The 23,983-nt window shown below is 49.5% G+C and overlaps 2 protein-coding genes across 4 annotated transcripts in view; both read left to right on the forward strand.

Annotated features, from left to right (window-relative positions):
- VPS37D (VPS37D subunit of ESCRT-I) overlaps positions 1–4,539 on the forward strand; it is a 103,403-nt gene extending 98,864 nt beyond the window's left edge. Inside the window, exon 5 of the mRNA XM_079954611.1 lies at positions 4,529–4,539. The gene's annotated coding sequence lies outside the window, so the exon portion shown is untranslated. The remainder of the gene's footprint in view (positions 1–4,528) is intronic.
- STX1A (syntaxin 1A) overlaps positions 1–22,979 on the forward strand; it is a 39,195-nt gene extending 16,216 nt beyond the window's left edge. The window contains exons 4-10 of one of the 3 annotated variants that reach the window (XR_013833310.1): positions 3,578–3,652; positions 4,865–4,938; positions 8,842–8,950; positions 13,902–13,975; positions 15,444–15,581; positions 17,503–17,641; positions 18,832–19,008. Coding sequence is in view for 2 of the 3 variants with exons in the window: in XM_079954602.1 (XP_079810728.1) it covers positions 3,578–3,652; positions 4,865–4,938; positions 8,842–8,950; positions 13,902–13,975; positions 15,444–15,581; positions 18,998–19,108; positions 20,137–20,214 (659 nt within the window). In the remaining variant the exon portion in view is untranslated. Of the gene's footprint in view, positions 1–3,577; positions 3,653–4,864; positions 4,939–8,841; positions 8,951–13,901; positions 13,976–15,443; positions 15,582–17,502; positions 17,642–18,831; positions 19,109–20,136 lie in introns of those variants that run through there. The other 2 variants (XM_079954602.1, XM_079954603.1) reach the window with 2 other exon arrangements.
- The last annotated feature ends 1,004 nt before the right edge of the window (positions 22,980–23,983 follow it).

The raw sequence follows: 23,983 nt of genomic DNA on the forward strand, positions 1-23,983 counted from the left end.
GATTTGCCCTTTAATTATTTTCTTCTCCCTGCAGGGTGGGAGTTAATTACTGGCTTCTGTGCATTCCGCCCCCTCCCCTTTTTCTTGTATAGCAAAATAGCAGAGCTGCCTGTCAGAGTAGACAATACTGGCTGCATGGGCTGACTCAGTGTGGGTGAAAACTTAACGCTGCATGGCAATCCCCGATGGCATCTCTGGGCAGGGCAGGGAGGGAGCTGCCTGGACCCCTGGAGTGCTGCTGCCAACGAATGAATATTATTATTTACTTGTGTAGCCAATGCCCTTATGAGAAGCAAAATAGAGATAACAGAATATAATACGTTGTGCATTTAAAATAATTGTGCAAACCATATCTTCTGTCAGATAAGAGTTTGTTCCCCCGAAGAACTTAACTTGGCTTCCCCACATAACTTTTTTCCTGAAAACTGCTGCTCTAAAGGCAAAACAGGCCACTTTTTCAGTAAGTGTCCCCTAATAAAAAGCTAATCAGATACTTACACTGACTTGCGGCAGCCAAGTTGAACCAATGGAAACAGTACAAGGCAGCCGCTTGTGCTGCTAAGCCCTAAGTAGCGTCAGACGCATAAATTTATTCTTATGCAAGGGTAAATGGGCATGTGTTATCTTCTCTCTTTACGAAGCTCTGGGAAACTGAGAGAATGGGGTTTCTTTATTTTTTACCAAGGATCCCTGTCAAGCTGCAACTCCTAGATAGTTTAAGGGCACCCATGATAGTTAAACCCTTTTAAAACTGCTGCAGTGTGAGGCAGGAATGAACAAATCTTGTCAGATTTATTGACTGATTGACTGATTGATTGATTGATTGAATGAATGAATTTATATACCGCCCTATACCCAGGGGGTCTCAGGGCAGTTTGCAGAATAAAATCAAGATATAAAACAACAAAATAGATAATAAAAATAAAAACAACCCAATACCCCCCCAACCCCCCCCACACATTTTAAAAGGACATAGGATGTAAATCAGATCAACCAAAGGCCTGGTTAAAAAGGAACGTTTTTGCCTTGCACCTAAAGGTGTATAATGAAGGCACCATGCGAACTTCCCTGGGGAGAGCATTCCACAGGTGGGGAGCCACTGCAGAGAAGGCCCCGTTCTTGTGTTGCCACCCTCTGGACCTCTCGAGGAGGAGGCACATGAAGGAGGCTTTTCTCAGTTTCCCCAACTTCGGTTGGGATTCCACATCATAAGAATTGTAGAGTTGGAAGGGACCCCGAGGGTCATCTAGTCCAACCCCCTGCAATGCAGGAATCCTGCCCACAGCCATCCCTGAACCACCAACCGAACCACCAACCTTCCAGTTAACAGCCAAATGCACTGTCCCACTGTGCCACAGAAGGGCTCAGTTTGCATTAAAAAAAGAGGAGGGTTCCCGTGAAAATTCAGCACCATTTTCATTCGAATTAGTCCAGCGTCCTGTTCTCGCAATGGCTGCCCAGATGCCCATCATGGGGAAATCCCCCAAACAGGACCCAAGCTTCTGTCGTGTTCAGAAGCATTGCTGCTTCAAACTGTGCAGGCAGGACAATGGCCATCATGACTAGCAGCCATCGATGGCCTTAATCCCCCATGAATTTGTCCAGCCCTCTTTTAAAGGTTGGTGGTCACGACTGCCTCCAGTGGCAGTGAGTTCCACAGTCTGCGCTGCGTGAGCAAGTCCTTTCTTTCCTGTGCCCTGAATCCTGCAACACTGGATGTCCCTCCCTGAGTTCTAGGGTTAGGAGAGAGGGAGGGAAACTTCTCTCCGTCCACTTTGTCAGGCATAATTTTATTACCATCCATCATGTCACTCCTCAAACGCTGCAACCTTCCTTCATAGGGGAGTCATCGCCTCGATCATTTTGCTTGCCCTTCCCTGAACCTTTGCCAAACTCTCCCAAGCTGGTAAAATGCTCAAAGGCTGGCAAGGGGGTTCTTTGTTGGACGTGTTGCAGTGTGTAAGCATTCTAATTGGAAAGGAGATGGGCTGGAAGCTCAGGGCTGAGCGTAACCTCGGCGTTTGCCCCAAGGCAGTGCTGATCCTGCTGAGGACGGTCTGAGGCCCTGCACAGATGCTCTGAGAGTCTTGGCGCGATGCTGCCAGTGCAGAGACCTCGCCGTGCCCCCGTCGCCTCCTCTGTGCCACCCAGACTTGGCTGCTCTGCCAGCGTTGCTTGGTTACGTTGGCGATGTTCAGAGTTCCAGGTGACGACAATTATCTCCTCTCCGGGCCGAGGGGGGGTTGCGGAGGGGGCAGGGAGGGAGCAGGCTTGCACCTGGCACCTCCAGCGCCAAGCAGCTTGGGGAAGCTGCAGGAAAAAGGCAAGCAGAGCAAGGGGGGGGCTGGAGCGCGCCGCCCCTGCGAGGGAGGGCTGCAGCTTTTGGGCTTAGGCAGAAGTTGATGGGCAAGATGGGAGAGAGAATAATAGAGGTTTATGCAATGAGGTCTGGCGTGGAGAAGGAGTTGGAGGGAAGGTCTTCTCCCTCTCCCCCATTCTTTCTTTAAGTACAGTGGTACCTTGGGTTAAGAACTTAATTTTTCTGGAGGTCCGTTCTTAACCTGAAACTGTTCTTAACCTGAGGTACCACTTTAGCTAATGGGGCCTCCCGCTGCCGCCACACAATTTCTGTTCTCCTCCTGAAGCAAAGTTCTTAACCCGAGGTACTATTTCTGAGTTAGCGGAGTCTGTAACTTGAAGCGTCTGTAACCTGAGGTACCACTGTATTTGTTATTTCTTTATTGCATTACACGGATCCCATCCGTAACACCGGGTTCCACTGTACTATTCCCCCATTGTTTCCTCTGAGTAGCTCAAGGTGGCGTAGCTGGTTCATTCCCCTCCTCACTGAATCCCCAAGGCTAGGCCCAAGGTCCCCACCCACTGAGCTTCATGGCAAGTGGGGATTTGAACCCTGGATTCCCAGGTCCTAGTCCGACACTCTAACCACTATACTGCGCTGCCTCTCTACATTTAGATTTATTACGCGCTTTCCCCTAACATATGCATTTTGGGTATGTCTTGTTTGGCTGGAGAACTCTGTGGAAGGAGGGTGAATTTCAAAGGGAGCCTCATTTTGCGGGTTTAGTGTAGATTTCGGGAAGTGCAAACAAGGCCTGTTCGTGTTAAAATGTGGACCACAAATTGAACATGCATCTGATCCCAAAGGGAACTTGGAAGAAAAGATCTCTAGGGTGGCAGGATTTGGCCAGCACAAGGCTGGGGGATAAATTTAAGAAGGGATGCCCTGCCCAGCTCTCAACGCAGTTCAAGGGACTGATTCCAACAAGGCCAAAATCCAGCTGTGAAATCAGGTTGCAATTATGGCCATCCACAAGCATTCCTAAGAACTCAAAAGAAAGTCCTTCTTCACTCGGCACATAATTAAACTATGGAACTCTCTGCCACAGGAGACGGAGGAGGAGAGGGCTCTTCCGCTCGGGTCCTGCTTGTGGGTTTCCCATTCAGGGAATCTGTTTGGCAACTGTAAGTACAGGATGCTGGAGTAGGTGAGGCCATTGGCCTCACCCAGCAGGCTCAGATGATGATCTTACCTTCTGCCTCTTCTGCCTTCCAGAAACCAAGGAGGAGCTAGAGGATCTCATGTCTGACATCAAGAAGACAGCCAACAAAGTGCGCTCCAAGCTAAAGAGTGAGTATCTCCATGCACGGAGGCAGGATGAGGGTGCTACGCATAGGGGCTGGTTTGGCTTCCGACCCCTATCTCTCTTGACTTGAGGCACAGCAGAGGGAGGCAGGTGGCATGGCCAGCCTTAGGTGGACATGGCAGGAGATAGAACTGCAAGGCTCTGGTGGCAAGCTTGGTGCAGGGGGCCACGTTTTGAGGCTCAAGATTTATTTTCCTGGGAAACTCAGCTCTTTTTGGTGTGGGTGGGTGTGTTTCAAGTTTATAGTTCTCATGCTCAGAGGTGTTGTGGGAAATGGCTGTTGGAGGGGTAAAAGGGGCATCTGTGCCCTACAGAGCAAGTTGTCCTTCTCCAAATCAGAATGGTAAAGGTAAAGGTAAAGGGACCCCTGACCATTAGGTCCAGTCATGGACGACTCTGGGGTTGCGGCGCTCATCTCACTTTACTGGCCAAGGGAGTCAGCGTACAGCTTCCGGCTCATGTGGCCAGCATGACTAAGCCGCTTCTGGCGAACCAGAGCAGCGCACGGAAACGCCGTTTACCTTCCCGCTGGAGCAGTACCTTTTTTATCTACTTGCACTTTGACGTGTTTTCGAACTGCTAGGTTGGCAGGAGCTGGGACTGAATAATGGGAGCTCACCCTGTTGAGGGGATTCGAACCGCCGACCTTCCAATCGGCAAGCCCAAGGCTCTGTGGTTTAACCCACAGCGCCACCCGCATCCCTGTATAAATCAGAATGGAGGAAGCCCCTAAAAGGGGCAGTGGAAAATGATCTGCAAGTCAAGGATGTCCTGGGAACCTCTGCCTTGTTTTTTTCAAGATTTTGAGCCCTCATGGCTTCCAAGATCCTTTTGGCTGTGTCTGGAGATCTCAGAACCAGGGCAGCTCCTCTCCTCTCTCCTTTGGAGATAACCAAAGGAAATGCAGATTTGCATCCTTTATTTGGGCTGCAGGGTTCACCTTTCATAGCCCAGATTATTGCTTTTCCTTCTAAATTAAATGAGGTGCAAATGCAGGTGTTCTGACTTTCCTGGGGCAGTTTTAGGGATGCTCCTAGATGGTCTTTTGCCTTCTGGGGAGCTATTTTTAACCTAGTCTGAAACGGGCATCAGGCAGGCGAGGAAGGAGAGAGAGAGAGAGTCCCATCTGTTTCTCAACCCCCGCCCCCTTTCTCTTCCTTCTCTGAATGTCTGATCTGCTTTTCTCTCCCCCTTAGGTATTGAGCAGAGCATCGAGCAGGAGGAGGGGCTCAATAGATCGTCAGCAGATTTGAGAATAAGAAAGACACAGGTAGGTGGCCCTGCTACCCACTCACTGCCTTGTCTATGTGTTTCTTTTAAGCCCCCGTTAAAGCCTTATAATCCAGTGGGCACCACTACTTCTTGTGGCAGTGAGTTCCATATGTTAACATCCATTGGAGTGGACTTCCAAGCTGAGGTTCGGAGCACCTGGAAATCTTACATGTCACAATACGTAGTCCATAGTCATAGAATTGTAGTGCCAGAAGGTACCACCAAGGGTTATCTAGTCCAGCCCCCTGCAATGCAGAAATCACAGCTACAGAATCCCTGGCAGATGGCCATCCAACCTATGTTTAAAAAGCTCCAAGGAAAGAGAATCAACAGCACTCTGAGATAGTCCTTCCTTTCTCCTCTGGCTGATTGGTTCCTTTCGAGTGACCCGAAGTCTGGTGTCGTTGTGATTTGTGACAAATAATATTTTGAAATATAAAATGATGGAGCTGGATTCGATTTCTACCCAAAGATAGTCACCATTAATTTCAGTGTGTCTGCTCTCGAGTAGAACTTGGTTGGCTTACCCCCCTTGGATGCTTATATTTTGATCTTCACAGTTAAAAATAATAATAATGATCAGTTTTGTTACATTCCTTCTGTTTTATGGTTTGTACGACTAGACACCTCCTGAAGATTTTTGTCTGCAAGCCTGGCCTTTAATGCTTTAAAAATAAAATTCTCTCTTTCCACTTCCTCCACACCACGCATAATTTATTTTTAAGAAACAGTAAAACTTCTGTCACATCCTTTCATTGAAAAACACCAGATCTTGGCACTGGATGTTTTCCTACCACTGGCAGGGGCTGATGAACGTGGCCCCCCCGAAGCCTCTCCATCTGGCCCTTGGGACACTCAGTGACCCATCTCCCCCCTCTCCTCACACGCTTGAGCCAGACTGAGATGTGCCCTCAAATCTGTGATGCTGCTACTTGCTTCTGTGGACAGAGGATGGGGTGTTTTTTTGCAGCTGGAACATACAATGGAAAATTTTGCATATTTTGCTCTGCCCACTTTTGCCTTGGCCCCACCCACTGCTGATTTGGGCCTTGTTGGAACTGCGAGCTGGGTGTTAACTTGGGTGTGATCTGTTCAAATTTCTCCTCAGTGCTGTCCTGTTAACCCAGGAATCTTTCAACCAATATTTCTGAATTCTCTTTAGGGTTTTTTTTTTTGGGGGGGGACACACATTCCATTTGTGGTTCCCATTTCAACATGTTTCTGCCTCATTCGCACTTCCGAAACAAAGCCAAAGGCAAAAATTTACCTCCCCTTTGAATTTCCTCTCCAGCCAAGCAAGGTGTACTCAAAGGGACTGCAATAGGGAAAGTGTGTACCAGATTAAAATGTGTAGAGTCAGTGTGGTGCAATGGTTAGAGTGTTGGATTCGGACCCGGGAGAGACCCGGGTTCAGATTCAGCCACAAAGCTCACTGCTTGCCCTTGGGGGGGGGGGGCGGCAGTCACTGCCTCTCAGCCTCACAGGGTGGTAATGGGAATTAAATGAGAAGTCTTTTTGAGTCCACAGCCCCCGTAACCAACTAGATTCTTTCTGTGGCACCCCTGTGGGGCTCAGGAGCCCAGTTAAGTCACCTCTTGCCTACAGAAGTGGCAGCCTCTCACCCTTTATCAGCTCCCTTTCCACTTTTCCTTGGGATCCCTCTGGGCAGCTACTGCTGCGGCCCTTGGTCTCTAAGCTGCCCCCAAATAAAGGTACCTTTCAGGCAGCCCTGTTTAGGGAAGTTTATAATGACTGATGTTTTAATGTATTTTTAATCTTTTGTTGGAAGCCGCCCAGAGTGGGTGGGGTATAAATAATAAATAAATTATTATTATTATTATTATGATGATGATGATGATGATGCGGGTAGTGCTGTAGGTTAAACCACAGAGCCTAGGACTTGCCGATCAGAAGGTTGGCGGTTCGAATCCCTGCGACGGGGTGAGCTCCCATTGTTCGGTCCCTGCTCCTGCCAACCTAGCAGTTCAAAAGCATGTCAAAGGGCAAGTAGATAAATAGGTACCGCTCCAGCGGGAAGGTAAACGGTGTTTCCGTGTGCTGCTCTGGTTCACCAGAAGCGGCTTAGTCATGCTGGCCACATGACCCGGAAGCTGTATGCCGGCTCCCTCGGCCAATAAAGCGAGATGAGCGCCGCAACCCCAGAGTCGGTCACGACTGGACCTAACGGTCAGGGGTCCCTTTACCTTTACTACTACTACTACTACTACTATTATAATTATTTGTTACCTCCAAGAGGCAACCTTTGCCTGCAGAGCTTAAAGCCTGGGCTGCTGCAATAAACAGCTGTGCAAACCTTTGGGAGGCAGAGAAAAAAGAGGGCAATAGAGAAAGGAGGGAAAGAAAGAGGGGCAGAGCCCAGTGTTGCCCACAGCACCCTTGACCATCATTCAAGGCACCCCAGGGTGCCACGGTACACTGGTTGAAAACCACTCGTGTATGCTGTCCTTGAGCCCCCTGGAGAAAGAAGAGGTGGGGCTATAAATTCAGTAAATAAATAAATTGATGCAACATACAAGAAGGTGTGATATTTTAGGGGAATTGCTTGCAAGAATGTGCCCGTTTGGAAAAAAGGGCACATGAAAAATGCTGACAAATTCTGTTAAAAAGTTGCAAAACAGGAGCTGAACTCGGGGTTGAGAAATGAGCAACTGAAATGGAGGGATTCATCCATCTCTGGTCCAGTTTCCAAGTGGAAGGCTGGATTAAGGCTGAGGGGGCGAAGCAGCTGGTTTGGGAGGTGGCTCCTGGTGAGATGCCCTCCCTTCCCAGGGGGCTGGGGAGGAAGAGCCTGACTTTTCCCCTCTCCCCAGCCTTTGTGGATGCTGAAGGGCACCAACAGCTCGTCTTCACAACAAACAAAGCCAGTTCCAAGTCATCAGCGCCTCCCCAAACCTCCCCGTCACACGATGATGAGCAGCCAAGTCTGATCTCCAAAGAAACAGCTCTCTCTCTCTCTCTCTCTGACTCCCCGAAATGCAGCAGATGGGCGATGCGCCGGGGAGAGCAAGTGTGAAAATGTTTTGCTGTGCAGCCGCCTGTTCCTTAATCAGAGGCAAGGAACTGCGGTGCAGGAGCCGGGGCGGAAAGCAGGAAGCAGCGGGTGGGTGGGATGCTCTTCCGTGCTTTAGTCTTTTATTTCTCTTCTGAATTACGCAAGGGTATCGAGAGCAGAACAAGGTGGGGCCGTCTAGAGGAGCGAGGCACAACCTGGTGCCCTCCAGGTGTTGTGGGCGGGGGGCTGTAGCTCCCATCAGCCCCCCCCAACTGGCGGGGCCAAGGGGTCAGTGATGGTGCCAGGGCTCTGACTCCTAAGGGCAATTGTCGAGGGTCCGTGCCCCCCACAAAGGGGCTTCCTGGACCTGCTCTTCCTCTACCCCATTGCAAATGCCATGAATTGCAGGATATGTTGTGTGTGAAGTAGGTTTTCTTAAAAACGGGGGCTTGATAGATAGTTAGTGTGGTCTAGTGGTCAAAGTGCGGGACTAGGACCTCGGGAGATCAGGGTTCGAATCCCCACTCAGCCAAGAAATTTGCTGGGGGACCTTGAGCAGCCATGCGCTTTCGGTCTAACCTACCTCATGGGTTTGTCGCGATGATAAAACGGGGTAGAGAACTATGTATGCCACCTTGAGCTCCTTAGAGGAAATAAATGCAATACTCTAAAATAAACAGAAGTAAATCAATTGTCACAGAATCCTCTTGGTGCCGGTGTTTGAAATTCCCTAGGCACATTTTGCGCCTGGTGTGGGTCCAGTTGTGATCACGTGGAGATCTCTGGATGCCTGGTTGTCGGTGCTGCAGCGGACAGACTAACATGCTTACCGTTCTGGAAAATGATGGCAGCCATGTTTTCTCTCTCCCCCCCCCCCCCCCCGCCCAGCATTCCACCTTGTCCCGGAAGTTTGTGGAAGTGATGTCAGAGTACAACGCCACCCAGTCCGACTACCGGGAGCGCTGCAAGGGCAGGATCCAAAGGCAGCTAGAAATAAGTGAGTTGCTTCCATGCTCCCCCTTCTCTTGAGAATTGCTCCCCGTTGTTCGCGCTCTCCTTACAGGGGATCCACTACTGCCAAATGTTCCATTCCCCTATTTTCTGTGCTGTTCTCCTGACTATTCAGGCCTTGTCTGTAGTGATACACACACAGGCATTGTTATTCACTGTGTATGGAAAATGTTAAGTGGCTCAGGGTGAGACCTTCAGTACATAACAGGAAACGTCCTATTTTTCAGGGCTACTGTGCCTTTTGTTGGAAGCTTCCTGGCCAGCATGGTGACAATATTGGTTAGTTCCTGTTTCTGGAAGAGAGGCTCAAATTACTGATTTCTTCTCATTGTTTCTCTCAATGCTTAGCAGAAAAAGTAGTATTTCACTATAAAAGAAAGATAATGAAACAACAACTTCATTTATTTATACACACACACACCACTTGATTGTTTAAAAAAACCTCAAAGTGGTTTACAAAAAGGTAAACCAATAAAATGGAGAAAAATTCACAATCATACTATTATGACGATGATGATGAAGATTATTATTATTCACTGTTTATGCCCTGCCTATCTGGCTGGGCGACTCCCAACAGAATATTAAAACACAATAAAACATCAAACATTAAAAACTTACCTAAAGAGGACTGCCTTTTGATATCTTCTAAAAGTCAGATAGTTGTTTATTTCCTTGACATCTGATGGGAGGGCGTTCCAGAGGGCGGGCGCCACCACCAAGAAGGCCCTTGGAGCTGAACCTCAGTGTCCGGGATGAATGATGGGGGTGAAGACGCTGCTTCAGGTATACTGGGCCGAGGCCGTTTAAAACATACAAAAGTTAAAATATTAAAACAGATTAAAATTACCTCTAAATAAGTAGATGCCAGGAATTTTAGAGCCCCCAGCCACGGAACCTTGGCTGACCAATTAAGGGGAAGTGTATCTCAATTTCAGTAAGGCTCTTGACAAAGCCCCCCATGATATTCTTGTGTAAAAACTGGTAAAATGTGGGCTGGGGGGGGGCTGTAACTGTTAGGTAGATTCGTATTGCAGAGGGTTGTGCTAAATGACACTTGTCCCTTCCAGCTCTATGATCTCCTGATCATCAGGCCGTGCTTGCTGTGATGGATGGGAGTTGTGATCCTCCGATTTCCACAGGCATCTGCTTGGCCACTGTTGGAATTCCATTCCTCCCGTGCTGCAGATGTGTGGGATTGTTACATGTCACATGTCTGTGTTTACATTCCAGCACTGATTGTTGGAGTCTTGTGAGCGGAAAGTGAGATACGCTGTTTCTGTTCTGTACAGTCATACCTCGGGTTACAGATGCTTCAGGTCGCGTTGTTTTCAGGTTATGGACGCGCCGAAACCTGGAAGTACCGGAATGGGTTACTTCTGGGTTTTGACGGTCGTGCATGTGCAGAAGTGCTAAATTGCACTATGCGCAGAAGCGCTGAATTGCAGCCCGCGCTTGCGCAGACGCACCACTGTGGGTTGCGAACACTGCGGGTTGCGAACTTGCATCCCGCACGGATCACGTTCGCAACCCGAGCGTCCACTGTATAGCTATTGCTTTTGCAATAACAAGAAAGACAGAGAGAGAGGCCATGTTTTCTATGTTATGTTACGTTTGATTTTGTGCGCATTAAATTAGGCTTAGATGTTACACCTCAAGGCTCAGTCTGTTTGGACTCTGCTAGTCGTCCTTGGATATGGGTCACATCAGCGTGATGGGACACCAGAGGGATGAATCCCGGGCAACGCTGCGTTGTGGGGGAGGCACCGGCCTCACCGTTATCACCCAACATTTGGGAACAGGATGCTGGACTAGATGGGCCATTGGTAGTTCAACTCTGTTTGGAGGGCACCACGTCCTGCTGTAAGGAGAAAGCGTTGCAGGAGGATTTTTGCTGACTAGGACTGAATGGGATTAAACATTTTAGGGAGATCTTGGCTATAAGAAAAGGGCGGTTTTAGGTAACACTGTGCTGTGTCTGGCACACCTCTTCAAATTCTGCTTCTAATTAATTGGAAGGAACAAACACCACCTCAGCAACACTCAAAAGCTCAGCCATTTGAACCACCCTCACCCCAGACACACCTTCCTGTGTGGAAACTTTCTTAGCAAAAACGAGATCTGCACAGGAGTGTCCGGCCTAATGAGCACAGCAACTCATTTCTGGTAGATCTTGCCCCCATGAAGCAGTTGCTGAAACTGAAGGTCCTCACCTCCCCAAGTCCACTCCTCTCCAGGCAATCTGAGACTGCGCCTGCATGAAGCCAACTACTCCTTTTCCCTCTTCATGCCTCTTCTGGTTCAGGGAGACAAGAGGGAAGGGGAGCTGGTCACAGCAGGAGGGGAAGACACCTGTGACTCTTCATTGCCTAGTTATCTCCCGCTTGGACTACTGCAATGCGCTCTGTGTGGGGCTACCTTTGAAGGTGACCCAGAAACTACAACTAATCCAGAATGCGGCAGCTAGACTGATGACTGGGGGCAGTCGCCGAGACCACATAACACCGGTCTTGAAAGACCTACATTGGCTCCCAGTACGTTTCCGAGCACAATTGAAAGTGTTGGTGTTGACCTTTAAAGCCCTAAATGGCCTCAGCCCAGTATACCTGAAGGAGCGTCTCCACCCCCATCATTCTGCCCGGACACTGAGGTCCAGCACCGAGGGCCTTCTGGCAGTTCCCTCATTGCGAGAAGCAAAGCTACAGGTAACCAGGCAGAGGGCCTTCCTGGTAGTGGCGCCTGCCCTGTGGAACGCCCTCCCATCAGATGTCAAAGAGATAAACAACTACCTGACATTCAGAAGACATCTGAAGGCAGCCCTGTTCAGGGAAGTTTTTAATGTGTGACATTTTAGTGTGTTTTTGGTCTTTGTTGGAAGCCTCCCAGAGTGGCTGGGGAAACCCAGCCAGATGGGCGGGGTACAAATAATAAATTATTGTTATTATTGCCTGACTCCTTTCTGCCACAGACTCTCCCTGCTCACTAAACCCTGTTACCTCTTCAGCTTCCGACACCTTCACTTCCCAGTCTTCTCCCTCTGACCACTCATTGTTGTCCCACCGACAGCCCCCTGGCTCTGAGCCTTCTTCTTTTGGGGGCTCCCCAGCTGGTTCCTCCCACCATTCCTCTGCGTCCAACAGGTCTGCGACACTTTCTTTCCTTCCTGCGGGTCATGCCTTACCTGCTTGGCTTCTCAGGGCATGCTGCAGCCAGCCCCTCTGCCCGGCCTTTGGGCTATGTGGCCAGCAAGGCATCCCTAGTGGCAGATAAGTTGTGCAGTGCCTTGAGGCGATCTGCTCGCATGTGGCTTTTTTCAGGCTGCCAGTGTGAAGGGGGTGGGCATGTGAGGAGCTGGCGGGAACAGGTAAGGGGGTGGAGGTGAGATTGGGAGAGATGAGAATAGAAGGACTGAGTGGGAGAAGTTGGGAATCAGAGGAGAGCCGGTTGCCAGGAGGGAGGGAAGGTGGGCAGCCGGCTAGAGGAGATAGAGCCAATCGGCAGCCTTAGCTGGAGATGAGCTGATGGGGGGGGGATCTAGGGCAGAGCACAGGGAGGGGGCAGTCTGCAATCTTCACTTTTACTTGCTGAGGCTAAAAGGAAGATTGTGAAGATGAGCAAAAGCGCCTTTTGAAGGCAGATCCTGTAGGAACTGAGCAGAAACATTGACTAAACCTCAAGGATCGCCTCTCCCCATATAATCCAACCCGGACTCTCTGGTCATAATCACAAGAGGCCCAAAGGGTGGCAACATGAGAATGCGCCTTTTCTGCAGTGGCTCCCTATTTGTGGAATGCTGTCCCCAGAGAGGTTCAGCTAGCACCTCCATTATACATCGTTAGGCGCCAGGCGAAAACGTTCCTCTTTAACCAGGCCTTTGGCTCATCAACATACTTTTAAATGTGGGACCAGGCTTGGGCGGTATTTTGTTTAGTTTTTTGTTCTAACTATTTACAGTGGTACCTCGGGTTACATACGCTTCAGGTTACAGACTCCGCTAACCCAGAAATCGTACCTCGGGTTAAGAACTTTGCTTTAGGATGAGAACAGAAACCGCATGGCAGCGGCGGGAGGCCCATGAGCTAAAGTGGTGCTTCAGGTTAAGAACAGTTTCAGGTTAAGAACGGACCTCCGGAACAAATTAAGTACCTAACCAGAGGTACCACTGTATTTGTGCTTTTATCTTGTATTTTGATATCATGAATCACCCTGAGATCTTCTGATGAAAGGCAGTATATAGACTTAATAAATAAATAAAATATTAACGAAGAGAAGCATGGCCTGTCCTCAAACCCAGTGGTGTCATGGTAAATTCAGGAGAGCAGGGTCCCTTCAGGAGAGCCACAGCCATTCCCCTTCTAAGGTTATAGAGCCTTCTAAGGTAACAAAAATAAAATTAAGTAATGGGACGGCATTGCAACAAGCAGTGTGGATAGCCATATGCTGCCTTTCAGCTAGCTACTATTTTCTGTGCATGTCCCTGGGCGAGCAGAGTCCTCCAATACCTTCTTTTGAAGTGATTTTAAGTTGTGTTAAGTTCCATAACTTGTACCCCATTTTCTTGAAACTGAAACACCCTTTGTGTTGTCAGAGTTCCTAAATGCTTAGCTTTGGAGCATATGGAGCAAGTCCTCCTTGGTGCTCTTCCATGCACCTTCTCCTGAGGGACCCTGGGAGCCCCTCCTATGAGGCTGCCTCCCCTTCTTTCACTGCTTGCCAGCACAAAGGCTGAGAAGACTTATTCTCAGTGCCTAGAAAGCTTCCCTTTTGTGCTGATTGGGCAGCTCCAGGATGCCAGAGTCTGGGACCCTGCAGAATAAACAGTAATGAGTCTTTTTGCACACACACATAAATACACACGCACACCATGACCCCAGACCACTGCTCAAACTGCAGCATGTTGGAAAGAAAGGGATGCATTGACTTCTCTGTGTCCTTTGCAGCTGGCAGAACCACCACCAGTGAGGAATTGGAGGACATGTTGGAGAGTGGGAACCCTGCCATTTTCTCTTCTGGGGTATGTGTGTCGCCGCCGCCGCTACCCCCCCCCCCCTCGGGCTTTGTGATCTTGCTAGTCTTAACTCTCAGATTTGAGGTACCAATGAAGACTTTCTTTGTTCAGATGGGCGTTGCTTTAGAAGTGCCGCCTCTTTGACCTGGCAGAGGGGAGATCTACACTCATGGTTTTTAATACTAAAGAAAAAGTTAAGGAATGGTCCTGAGAACCATACAGCCGTATGATCTTTAACGTTAATAATGCGCTGTTAAAATGTGACGCCAGAGGGCACTGCAGAGCAACTAGCTATCACAAACCAGGCGGCAGACTTTGTGGAAAGGAAGCAAAAGGAAACCAAATGGGTTTTTTCCTCTCTTGATGTTTTAGAATGATATTATCATTCTAATAACATTTAAAAGGTGAATGTAGATCCAGCTAGTCTGTGGGCAACTATTTTGCCGCAGTGGGGAGACCACCAAGGGCGTTTGCTGAGACCTCGGCCCGAATTGCCATCCCGTGCAACAGAGGCTGCTCTCTACCACTGGAGTTGCAGCCTTGCAAACGTTTCTCAGATAGAAGCTGCCAGCCCAGCCGCTGAGGCAAAGCCTTGTTAGTTTTTTTCTCTCCTGCTTTTCACATGGCACTCAAGGCCGTCTAGGCAGGCCCAGGTCTCCTGCCCAGGCATGGACTGTTCCCCAATCTACTTCGTGTCAATAAAATTACTGCACCTTCAAACCATGCTGACAGGCCGCGTTAACCATCTGTGGCATGGAAAAAAGAGAACAATAAAGCCTGCTTATCACCTAGAGTCATTTCTCAACTTGCCCCCACACCAAGTGAGTGTCAGTCCCTGAACCCTGTAAATTTTATTCAGCACCCGCCCGCCCCGGACTTATTCCTGGGACTTCTGCAGACGTGACACAAGTGCACTTCCAAACATCACTTCCAAACCCTAAGTGCCTAGAACCATAGAAACAGAGAATGGTAGAGTTGTAAGGGAACCTGAGGATCATGTAGTCCAGTGTTTCCCAAACTTGGGCCTCCTCCTGTTTTTGGACTACAGCTCCTATCATCCCTAGCTAGCAAAACCAGTGGTCAGGGATGATGGGAACTGTAGTACAAAAACAGCTGCAGACCTAAGTTTGGGAAACCCTGATTTAGGCCAACCCGCCCCCCCCCCTTGCAATGCAGAAATATGCAGCTGTCCCATACAGGGATCAAACCTGCAACCTTGGCGCCATCAGCACCATGCCCTAACCAACTGAGCTATCCGTTCTGCCTAGGAACGCCATTTCATTTCCTTTTTCACGGCAGCCGCGATTCTCAAGGAAGCGACTTCTGCGGTCTGGCAGGATTGTGAGACTCTCTCCATCTGAGTCATGCAAGACGGGGCGAGGCGGGGGAGGGGGTGAGAAAGATCTTGGAGATCTGGAGCCTGGGGGTCCCCGATTCCAATGGCTGCTCACGCCCTGCCTTGGTTCGTCCCCAGATCATCATGGACTCCAACATCACAAAGCAGGCACTGAACGAGATTGAGACTCGGCACAGCGAGATCATCAAGCTCGAGAACAGCATCCGGGAGTTGCACGATATGTTCATGGACATGGCCATGCTAGTGGAGAGCCAGGTAAGGGCTGATCTGGGGGGTGGGAAGGAAGGAAGGGGTGGGAAACTGCAAAGTGGACCCCTGGGACTGGCAGGTCGAGGAACCAATGGCTGGCCCCGAGGGCTGTGTCACCTTCAGGAGCCACCTGCCAGTCATGGGCAGGGCCAGAGGCCAAAGTGGGTGGAGCAGTTTCCAGTTGCTGTGGAAAACCCCAGGAGGGAAGAGCAATGCTCTTGTGCTCAGATCCTGCTTGCTGGTTCCCCACAGGCCACACTGAGAACAGGATGCAGGACTGGATGGGCCATTGGCCTGATCCAGCAGCCTCTTCCGATGTGAATCGATTCACCCTGGCCTTGGGCACCTGGTATCTGCGTGTTTCAGGACTTCCTACCCTATCCTTGTGATGTGTTTTAACTGTTTTTAACTCTGAATTTTACATTGTTTCCACCCATCCGGGGACCTGCTGGTGAAGGGAAAGAAAAGACCCCTGCGCCTGAAACCTGGGAGAGCTGCTGTCTGTCAGTGTAGATCAGGGTTTCCCAAACTTATTTTTTTAAAACAATTTTTTATTGACTTTTCAACAAATACAAGAACCATTAAACACTTATCCAGCAGTACAGTGGTCTCTTGGTTCTCAAACTTAATCCGTTCCGGAAGTCCATTCCAAAACCAAAGCATTCCAAAACCAAGTCGTGCTTTCTCATAGAAAGTGATGCAAAATGGATTAATCTGTTCCAGACTTTTAAAAACAACCCTAAAACAGCAATTTAGCATGAATTTTACTATCTTAACAAGACCATTGATCCATAAAATGAAAGCAGTAAGCAATGTACTCCAGTCACACAATCAATCAGTAGCTGAACTGGTTCCACATAGTCACAAAAGCAAAATGAAAAGAGCCACAAAAATGCAAAATAAATAGCAAAAACAGACAGACCTCAGCGTAACACTTAAAATGGAGCATGTTTGGTTTCCGAAAAAAGATCGCAAACTGGAACACTTACTTTCGGGTTTGCAGTGTTTGGTTCCAAGTTGTTTGAGTACCAAGGCGTTTGAGAACCAAGGTACCACTGTACATCTAATGGTATTTGTTTTATCCATTGTCTCTAGGAAATTTTTAGGCTGCAAGCAGCTGCCCCCCACGCTGCTCTCCCCTAGAAATCTTTGGCAAAACACATGGCATAGGGTCGCAAATTTCATCTGCTCCCACCTCCCGGCTGCGAAATGCAGCCAGTGAATTGGAGCAGATCCAGTTGGGTGGGGGTTCATGGGACCCACCAATTGTTTCCAGGTGGGCCAATTACTTTGGGTATGTTGAAATGGGTTTGTGTGATCTTTTACATATGTTTGTGGGAGAGGGAGTTATTTTGTTGTTGTTTTCGTTTTAACTATTTACCTGTGTTTTTACCTTGTGTTTTTATCCTGTGAACCACCCTAAGATCTTGTGATGAAGGGGGACGGATATATACATCAAATGAATAAAAATAAAATAAAATCTGAGTTAGTGGGTAGGATATTCATTTGGGGGATTAATTTAGAATGATCTTTTGTAGATACCACACAGGATCATAAAGCTGGAAGGAGCCCAAAGAGTCATATACCTGTAGTCTGACCCCCTGCAATAAATGAATTCTGATGGTGGGGCGGGAATTGAATAAACTGGAGGGGGATTTATTGGCTGAATAGATTTTTGTGGGGATTTGGCTACGGTGCAAATCAGTTGAGGGCTTTGTTGGATGGGTCGGAAGGAGAGTTGCTTCCCTTCCCTTCTGTGATATTAAAAAATAAATTAGCATATGTAAATCAAGGTCCGTGGGCCCCATCAGTAGCAGGCGCCTTGCAATGTAGCACCTTGAAGAGAATCAGGGTTTTCTGCAACTTTAGTCCTACTCAAGAGCAGACCCACTGAATGGCATGACTAATGTCGGCCTGTTGATTTCAGTGGGTCTTCTCTGAGCAGAGCTGAGCTGATGACAACCCTCCATTCCTGGAGCTCAGCGCCTGCCCCTCCTGACCCCTCTTTCTATCCCCCCCCCCATGCTGCCGTGCACACCTGGAGAAGGGCACCCAGGCATGGGCAGGTAATGTCCCCCCTCCCCCCCCAGCTCCCTGCGCTGAGGCTGCTGCATGCCTGTGCTGTTCCTGCATGCCTGGTGTTGTGTGTCCCTTATGATGCCAGTGGGAAGTGAGGACTAGAACAGGTGGACAATCGGAACGAAACCGGATCTTGGAAGACTCAGGATAAAAGGAAGGACTTCTTCACACAGCGCTGAGTTAAACTTTGGAACTCCCTCCCACAGGAGGCAGTAACGGCCACCAACCTAGATGGCTTTAAAAGAGGATTAGAGAAATTCATGGAGGAGGAGGGGGCCATGGCTGACTATGATCCGTGGAGGCAGTGATGCTTCTGAAAACCACAGGAGGGGAGAGGGCTCTTGTGCTGGGGTCCTCCTTGTGGGTTTCCCATTGGGGCATGTGGCTAGCCACTGTGCGAGCAGGATGCTGGACTCGATGGGCCCCTTTGACCTGATCCACCAGAGCTCTTCTTCAGTCATTTCCTGCTCTGAGTAGGGCTAGGTGTGGGATACAGCCCTCTGAAACCAGAGCCCTGCTTGACGTCTCTCAGTTTATGTGCATGCAGCGGAAGGCTCACTATGCTTCTAGTCCCTGCTGCGGACCAATTTGCTCTGCCCCCCCCCATGGGGAAACAGGATCAGGGGGCTAGGGAAAGCAGGGTTCAGCCTCCTTCCTCAGCTGTGTCTTGGAGTAACTTGGTACGGGCAGCCTGTGCTCCCTTGGGAGGGCACCCCTTTCTGGTTTTGCCAGCCAAGGTGAGTCAAGAAGAGTAAGACCTGGGAATGGGTTGTGCTGCATCTGTGTTCCTTCCTGCATGCATTTGTGGTCCTTATCCTTGCTGCCTTCCTGGTGTGCTGCTGGAACATGTGTGGTCTTTGTATCACTGACTTTGTGGAGCCTTTCCCTCCTGTCTCTGAATGTTTTCTGTGCAAAACCGGACTCCCTGTTGCCTGTGATTTATTCTTTTTATTTATTGTACTTGCATCCTACCTTTTTTCCCCTCCATGGAGCTCAAAGCAGCAGGACATGGTTCTGCCCATTTAATCCCTGCAAGGTAAACTAGGCTAAGAGGCAGTAACTGGCCCGAGGTCACCCAGTCCTAGGTCCTAGTCCAACACTCTAACCACTATACTGCACTGGTTCTCAATTTAATCCGTTTCCTCCTCCTTCTCTCCTTCTGACTCCCTACTGGCAGGTCTGGGACTGAACGCTTGGAATGGGAAGTGGGAGAATCTGCCCTCCCGCAAACCCCCAATGAAGATGTTTGTGAGCAGGCAGGAGGGAAAAAGGGAGCAGGTGGAGGCCCCTGCCAGTGGCTTTGCTAAAACAAGAGCAACGTATGTGCATCCTCCGCTGCGTAGGGCGAGATGATTGACCGCATTGAATACAACGTGGAGCACTCGGTGGACTACGTGGAGAGGGCCGTCTCGGACACCAAGAAAGCAGTCAAGTACCAGAGCAAAGCCAGGCGGGTAAGTTAGTGCCTTGCAGATAAAGAAGCATTGCAGGCAGCAAAGGCCACTAATAGGGTTGGGCGATATCAGCCTTTCCACATCGCGGTGTATCACCAGCCAAACATCGCGGTCTGGCTCCATAGATGGTATTTAACTCCGAGTAGGTAGGCTAAGATTTATAAAACAGAATCAGATATGTGTTGGAAGTGTGAAGCAGAGGGAATGTTTTTCCACACGTGGTGGACATGTAAAAAGTTTAAAGTGTATTGGGAAATGATTTATAATGAATTGGAAAAAAATGTTGAAAACTCCTTTCCCCCCAAAAAAACCAGAATCCTTTTTGTTGAGGACTTGAAATTCCTAGGTGTCAGGAAAGGTTATTTATGTATGCAACGACTGCGGCCTGTGTTTTGTTAGCCCCAAAGTGGAAAGTGAGCGAGGTCCCAACTAAAGAGGACTGGCAACTTAAATTGACAGATTATGCAGAACTTGTAGAATAAGAGAGCAAGAAGAACATTCATTTAAAGAATATTTATTGAATATATGGAAAATAACTATACAGCTGAAAATGCTGGCAGCGCTAAGATAAATTCAACAGAGTAAATAATTTTTGACAGATGTGAAAGTGGAAAACTGATTTGAACGGTTGTAGTAAAATATGCAGGGATGTATGATACATAAAATGAACCATGGAAGGAGAAGGAGGAGGGAAGTCACTGGATATTTTAAAGCTTATTTATTTTGAAATGTAAAATAAAAAACTTGATAAAAATTATTATAGATTTGGGGGGTGGGGAGAGGACTGGCCAAATTGGCTATCCACAGCTACTTGCCAGAATGCCTCTGATCTGCCTCCACTGTCGGAGGCAGCAGTGCTTCTGAATGTGAGTTGCTGGAAACCATAGGAGAGTTGTTGCTGCGCTCAGATCCTGTTTGTGGGTTTCCCTTGGGGGGGCATCTGGTTGGCCATTGCGAGGCTGGACTAGATGGGCAAGTGGCCTGACCCGGCCTAGAGCTTGCCTGATGTTCTCTTTCTCTCTTTGCAGAAGAAGATCATGATCATCATTTGCTGCGTGGTGCTGGGCATTGTGATCGCCTCAACGGTTGGCGGGATTTTTGGCTAGAAGCCCAGGACTCTTTTTTTTGGAGGGGGGGGGGCACAGAGGTGGAGAGTGCCGGGGCCCAGCCAGACAGCTGCAACCCCCAGACCCTGCAGCAGCAGAAGCAGCAGCAGCCACCACCCCGGGGTGAACTGGCCCACCAGCACTGCTCCCATCTCTTATGCATGATTGTTCGTGTTAATGCTGCATGTCCAGTGCAGTGGGGCGGGGGCTGGGAGGAAGGCCACAGGCACATGCAATTTCCCCACCTGATCTCCTCAGAGGGACACCCCCTCCCTTCGCTTCCACTGGCCAACGACTCACCTCCTCTGTGTTTTCTTTCCATCCCAGTGAGGTCCCTCTTTTTCTTCTCTTTCCTCTCTGCCTTCAAAGGTGAGTTTGCCAACAAAGGTGTGCAAAATTGGACCCTCCTCTCTCCCATGGGAAGGGCCAATATTTTCCTCTTTCTCTCCACCCCCTGCTCTCTCCAGCCACAGAATAGGCAGGCTGGTCCCTTCTGACTCTGCTCTGAGCCACTTCTTTTTCCTGCCAGGTTCTTGCCCTACACCATCAAGGCCTGTCTATTTATTTAAAACAGGATGCCACCTTTTTACTTAAGGCGGCTGCGGGGTGGTGCACAACTCTAGATTTAATTCAAATGCAATTTTTTTTAGAAGCAGGCAGCAGCCACCTGTCAATAGAAGCAGGCTGTCTATGCTATGTCCCCCTTATTTTTAGATGTTCTCTCAAGGTTTTCAGGCCTATGCTAATAGCGTCCTGGTTTTTTGGGGGGTGGAGTGGGTTGCAGTTTGCAGTCCATGAATCTTCCTGTCCAAATGTGCTGTGGCTCTCTCTCTCTCTCTCTCTCTCAAGCCCTACACAGCAGCAAAGCTCGTGTTTTGAATTTCCAGGTGTGAAACGGCACCTCCTTACAGAATTTCCAAAATGTTCCAAGTGGCACCGATTCAACACTTCGCATGTGGGCAGCTTTACCCTCTCAGGGAAACCCTCCATGGACTTAAGATCTGTAACTGAGTTTCTCGAGCTGCTAGTCTCTGGCTTCCCCAAATGTTGCTGGCCTCCCAATACCCATCATCCCTGACCATTCCTGCACTGCAGGGAGTTGGAATAGATCACCCACTGGGGTCTCTTTCGACTCTGCACTTCTGTGCCGGCTGCTAGGAGTCCATCCACAGGTTCCCTGTCCCGTGCAAGACTGTGCCTAGCATCTCTCTGCACGAGTCTCTGTGCACCTTGCCAGACCAGTTACTCCCTTTACCAAAAGCACACCCATCCGGTTGTGCCTGCTAGCAGTAGGTGATGGTGGCAAGCTGCTCCCAGGGGTGACTGAGCAAACAGCTCACCCTGTTGGAAATGCAGAACCTGTGATGAATCCATCTGTCCCTGGGCCAGGGGGTCAGGGGAGAAGCTGTGGGTTGCACAGGGGTGGGAAACCAGATGTTCCTGCCTTCCCAACTCAGAACCGCAGAACATTAAGGCACCCAAAGGCTCATCTAGGTCGACTCCCTGCAATGCAGGACTCCCATCAGCCCCGACCAATATGGCTGTAATGGGAGTTGCAGCCCAACATCAAGAGAGCCATGGTTGGCTCCCGTCCCTGCGACAAGGAGAGGGGTTTCTGCCCACCCTCCCTCCCTCCCTCCCTCTCCCAGAGCCCATTAAGGGTGGTGCCAGTTACATATGCAATGCAGCAAGTGCCAACCCCCACCCCGGTCTTTTAACTCCGCTCTTCCAGCTGCTTCCCAGCACCAGCAGGTCTCTTGGAGAAAAGCAACACTGCCATTGTCTGGATCCAGAGCTCGCCCTCTCCTTCCTTAGCCATCGGAGTGCAATGAGACCTTTTTAACAAGGCGTTTGCTCTGCCTCCTGAGAGAATGTGCTCTGCTCAGAAGCTGAGTCCCTGGAACGAGCAGGATGAGGCCAGCTCCGCTCCTGAGAGGACCTCAGCTGCACCTACTGCAGAACTACTCCAGGCTCTGACCTGCCGTTTTTTTAAGAGTCCACATGGCAGTTACATCAACAAATGTGTGGTCCTTCTGTAGTCTGAGGAGGTTGTCTCCCTCTCTCGCTGCAGGACCACAGACCTTCCTTTCCCCTGCTTCAGCTGGGGCAGGGGCCAAAGACCCTCTTTTTGCAGAGCATGTGCAATTTACATTTGTAGACTTTGCTCTCTGCCATTCGCTTACTTCTTCCCCACATTTCCTGGCCCGAAATCTTCTGCAAGCAGCCTGGCGTGGCGGCATTTGGCCATCGGTGGCCTCTGCTGCTTTGCTCCTCCTCCAGACCTTCCCTGCATGTCGAAACCTGAGCCATCCATGATGTGTCTGTGCTCTGGAAGCTGTTCTGCCCTCCAGACAGCAAACCTGCCAGTTGTTGGGGTGTGTATGTATATGTGTATTTTGTTTTTTAATTGAGAGCCCTGAAGTGCCACCACCAGTATTCCGCCTCCTCACAGGGAAAGGACATTTATTGATCCATCTTTGCGGAGGCCTCCCCTGGAGTCTCGTAGCATCGCTGTGTTGCTGTGTGAAGCCAAGTGTCCTTCTCTCTCTCTCTCTCTCTCTCTCTGCCCTCACAAGCTGCCTCGCTCTCCTGCCTTCGTGGATGTGGAACTGTCCGTCCGTCTGTTGCCTTCTTCTGACGTTCTGGCCTGCTTAGTTTACCCTTTACGCCACAACCCCCTCTATAAAACTTCAGGTGGAAAAGCAGCTTCCTTTTCTGGATGGGATTTTATGTAGAATAAAAAAAAAAGTGTTTATATCTGTGAAGCGTTTTCTGGCTCCTCTGTGTGTGTTTGGAAGGGGGGCGGGGTGTTGCACTCCTGTTGACTATGCAGCTACCTCGTTTTAAAACTCTGTCCCTCTCTAACATACAGGAAGGCTAGTGACATGCCTCAATGCTGTAAAGGTAAAGGTACCCCTGCCCGTACGGGCCAGTCTTGCCAGACTCTAGGGTTGTGTGCTCATCTCACTCTATAGGCCGGGAGCCAGCGCTGTCCGCAGACACTTCCGGGTCACGTGGCCAGCGTGACAAGCTGCATCTGGCGAGCCAGCGCAGCACACGGAACACCGTTTACCTTCCCGCTGGTAAGCGGTCCCTATTTATCTACTTGCACCCCGGGGTGCTTTCGAACTGCTAGGTTGGCAGGCGCTGGGACCGAACGACAGGAGCGCGCCCCGCCGCGGGGATTCGAACCGCCGACCATGCGATCGGCAAGTTCTAGGCGCTGAGGTTTTACCCACAGCGCCACCCGCATCCCTGCCTCGATGCTTAGGTTTTAGTAATTAGGGAAGGTGAAGAGATGCAGAAGCTATTCCTGAAAATCCAACTATTACCGTGCTCTGGCCCTTGAGCCCTTTCTGTGGGTGTTTTCCACACTTACTTGTTTCTTATGAAGACTAGGACCTTTAGCATGAAGAGCTCAGCTTTTCCAGCAGCTGAGAGGCCTACATGCACTCTATGCACCCAGGCAGTGTGGTTTTCTCCATGCGACTTTAAATGTTTCATGTGCCCAAAGGAGCGGGGCTGCTTCCAAAAAGTTTATAGGGGAGAAGGAGCGGTTTGGACAATAGAAAGAGAGCAGGATAAATCATAGCTGTCAACGTTTCCCTTTTTTAAAAGGAACTTCTCTTATTCCGAATAGGATTCCTCGCAAGAAAAGTGAAAAGTTGGCAGCTATGGGATAAATGCACACATAGGCCTGTGTTTCAAGGGCAGGGAACCTGTGGCCCTCTAGACCCTGTTGTGCCTACATTTCCCAGCATCTCTCTGT

Source organism: Podarcis cretensis, assembly GCF_951804945.1.
Source record: "Podarcis cretensis genome assembly, chromosome: 15".
NCBI lineage: Eukaryota > Metazoa > Chordata > Lepidosauria > Squamata > Lacertidae > Podarcis > Podarcis cretensis.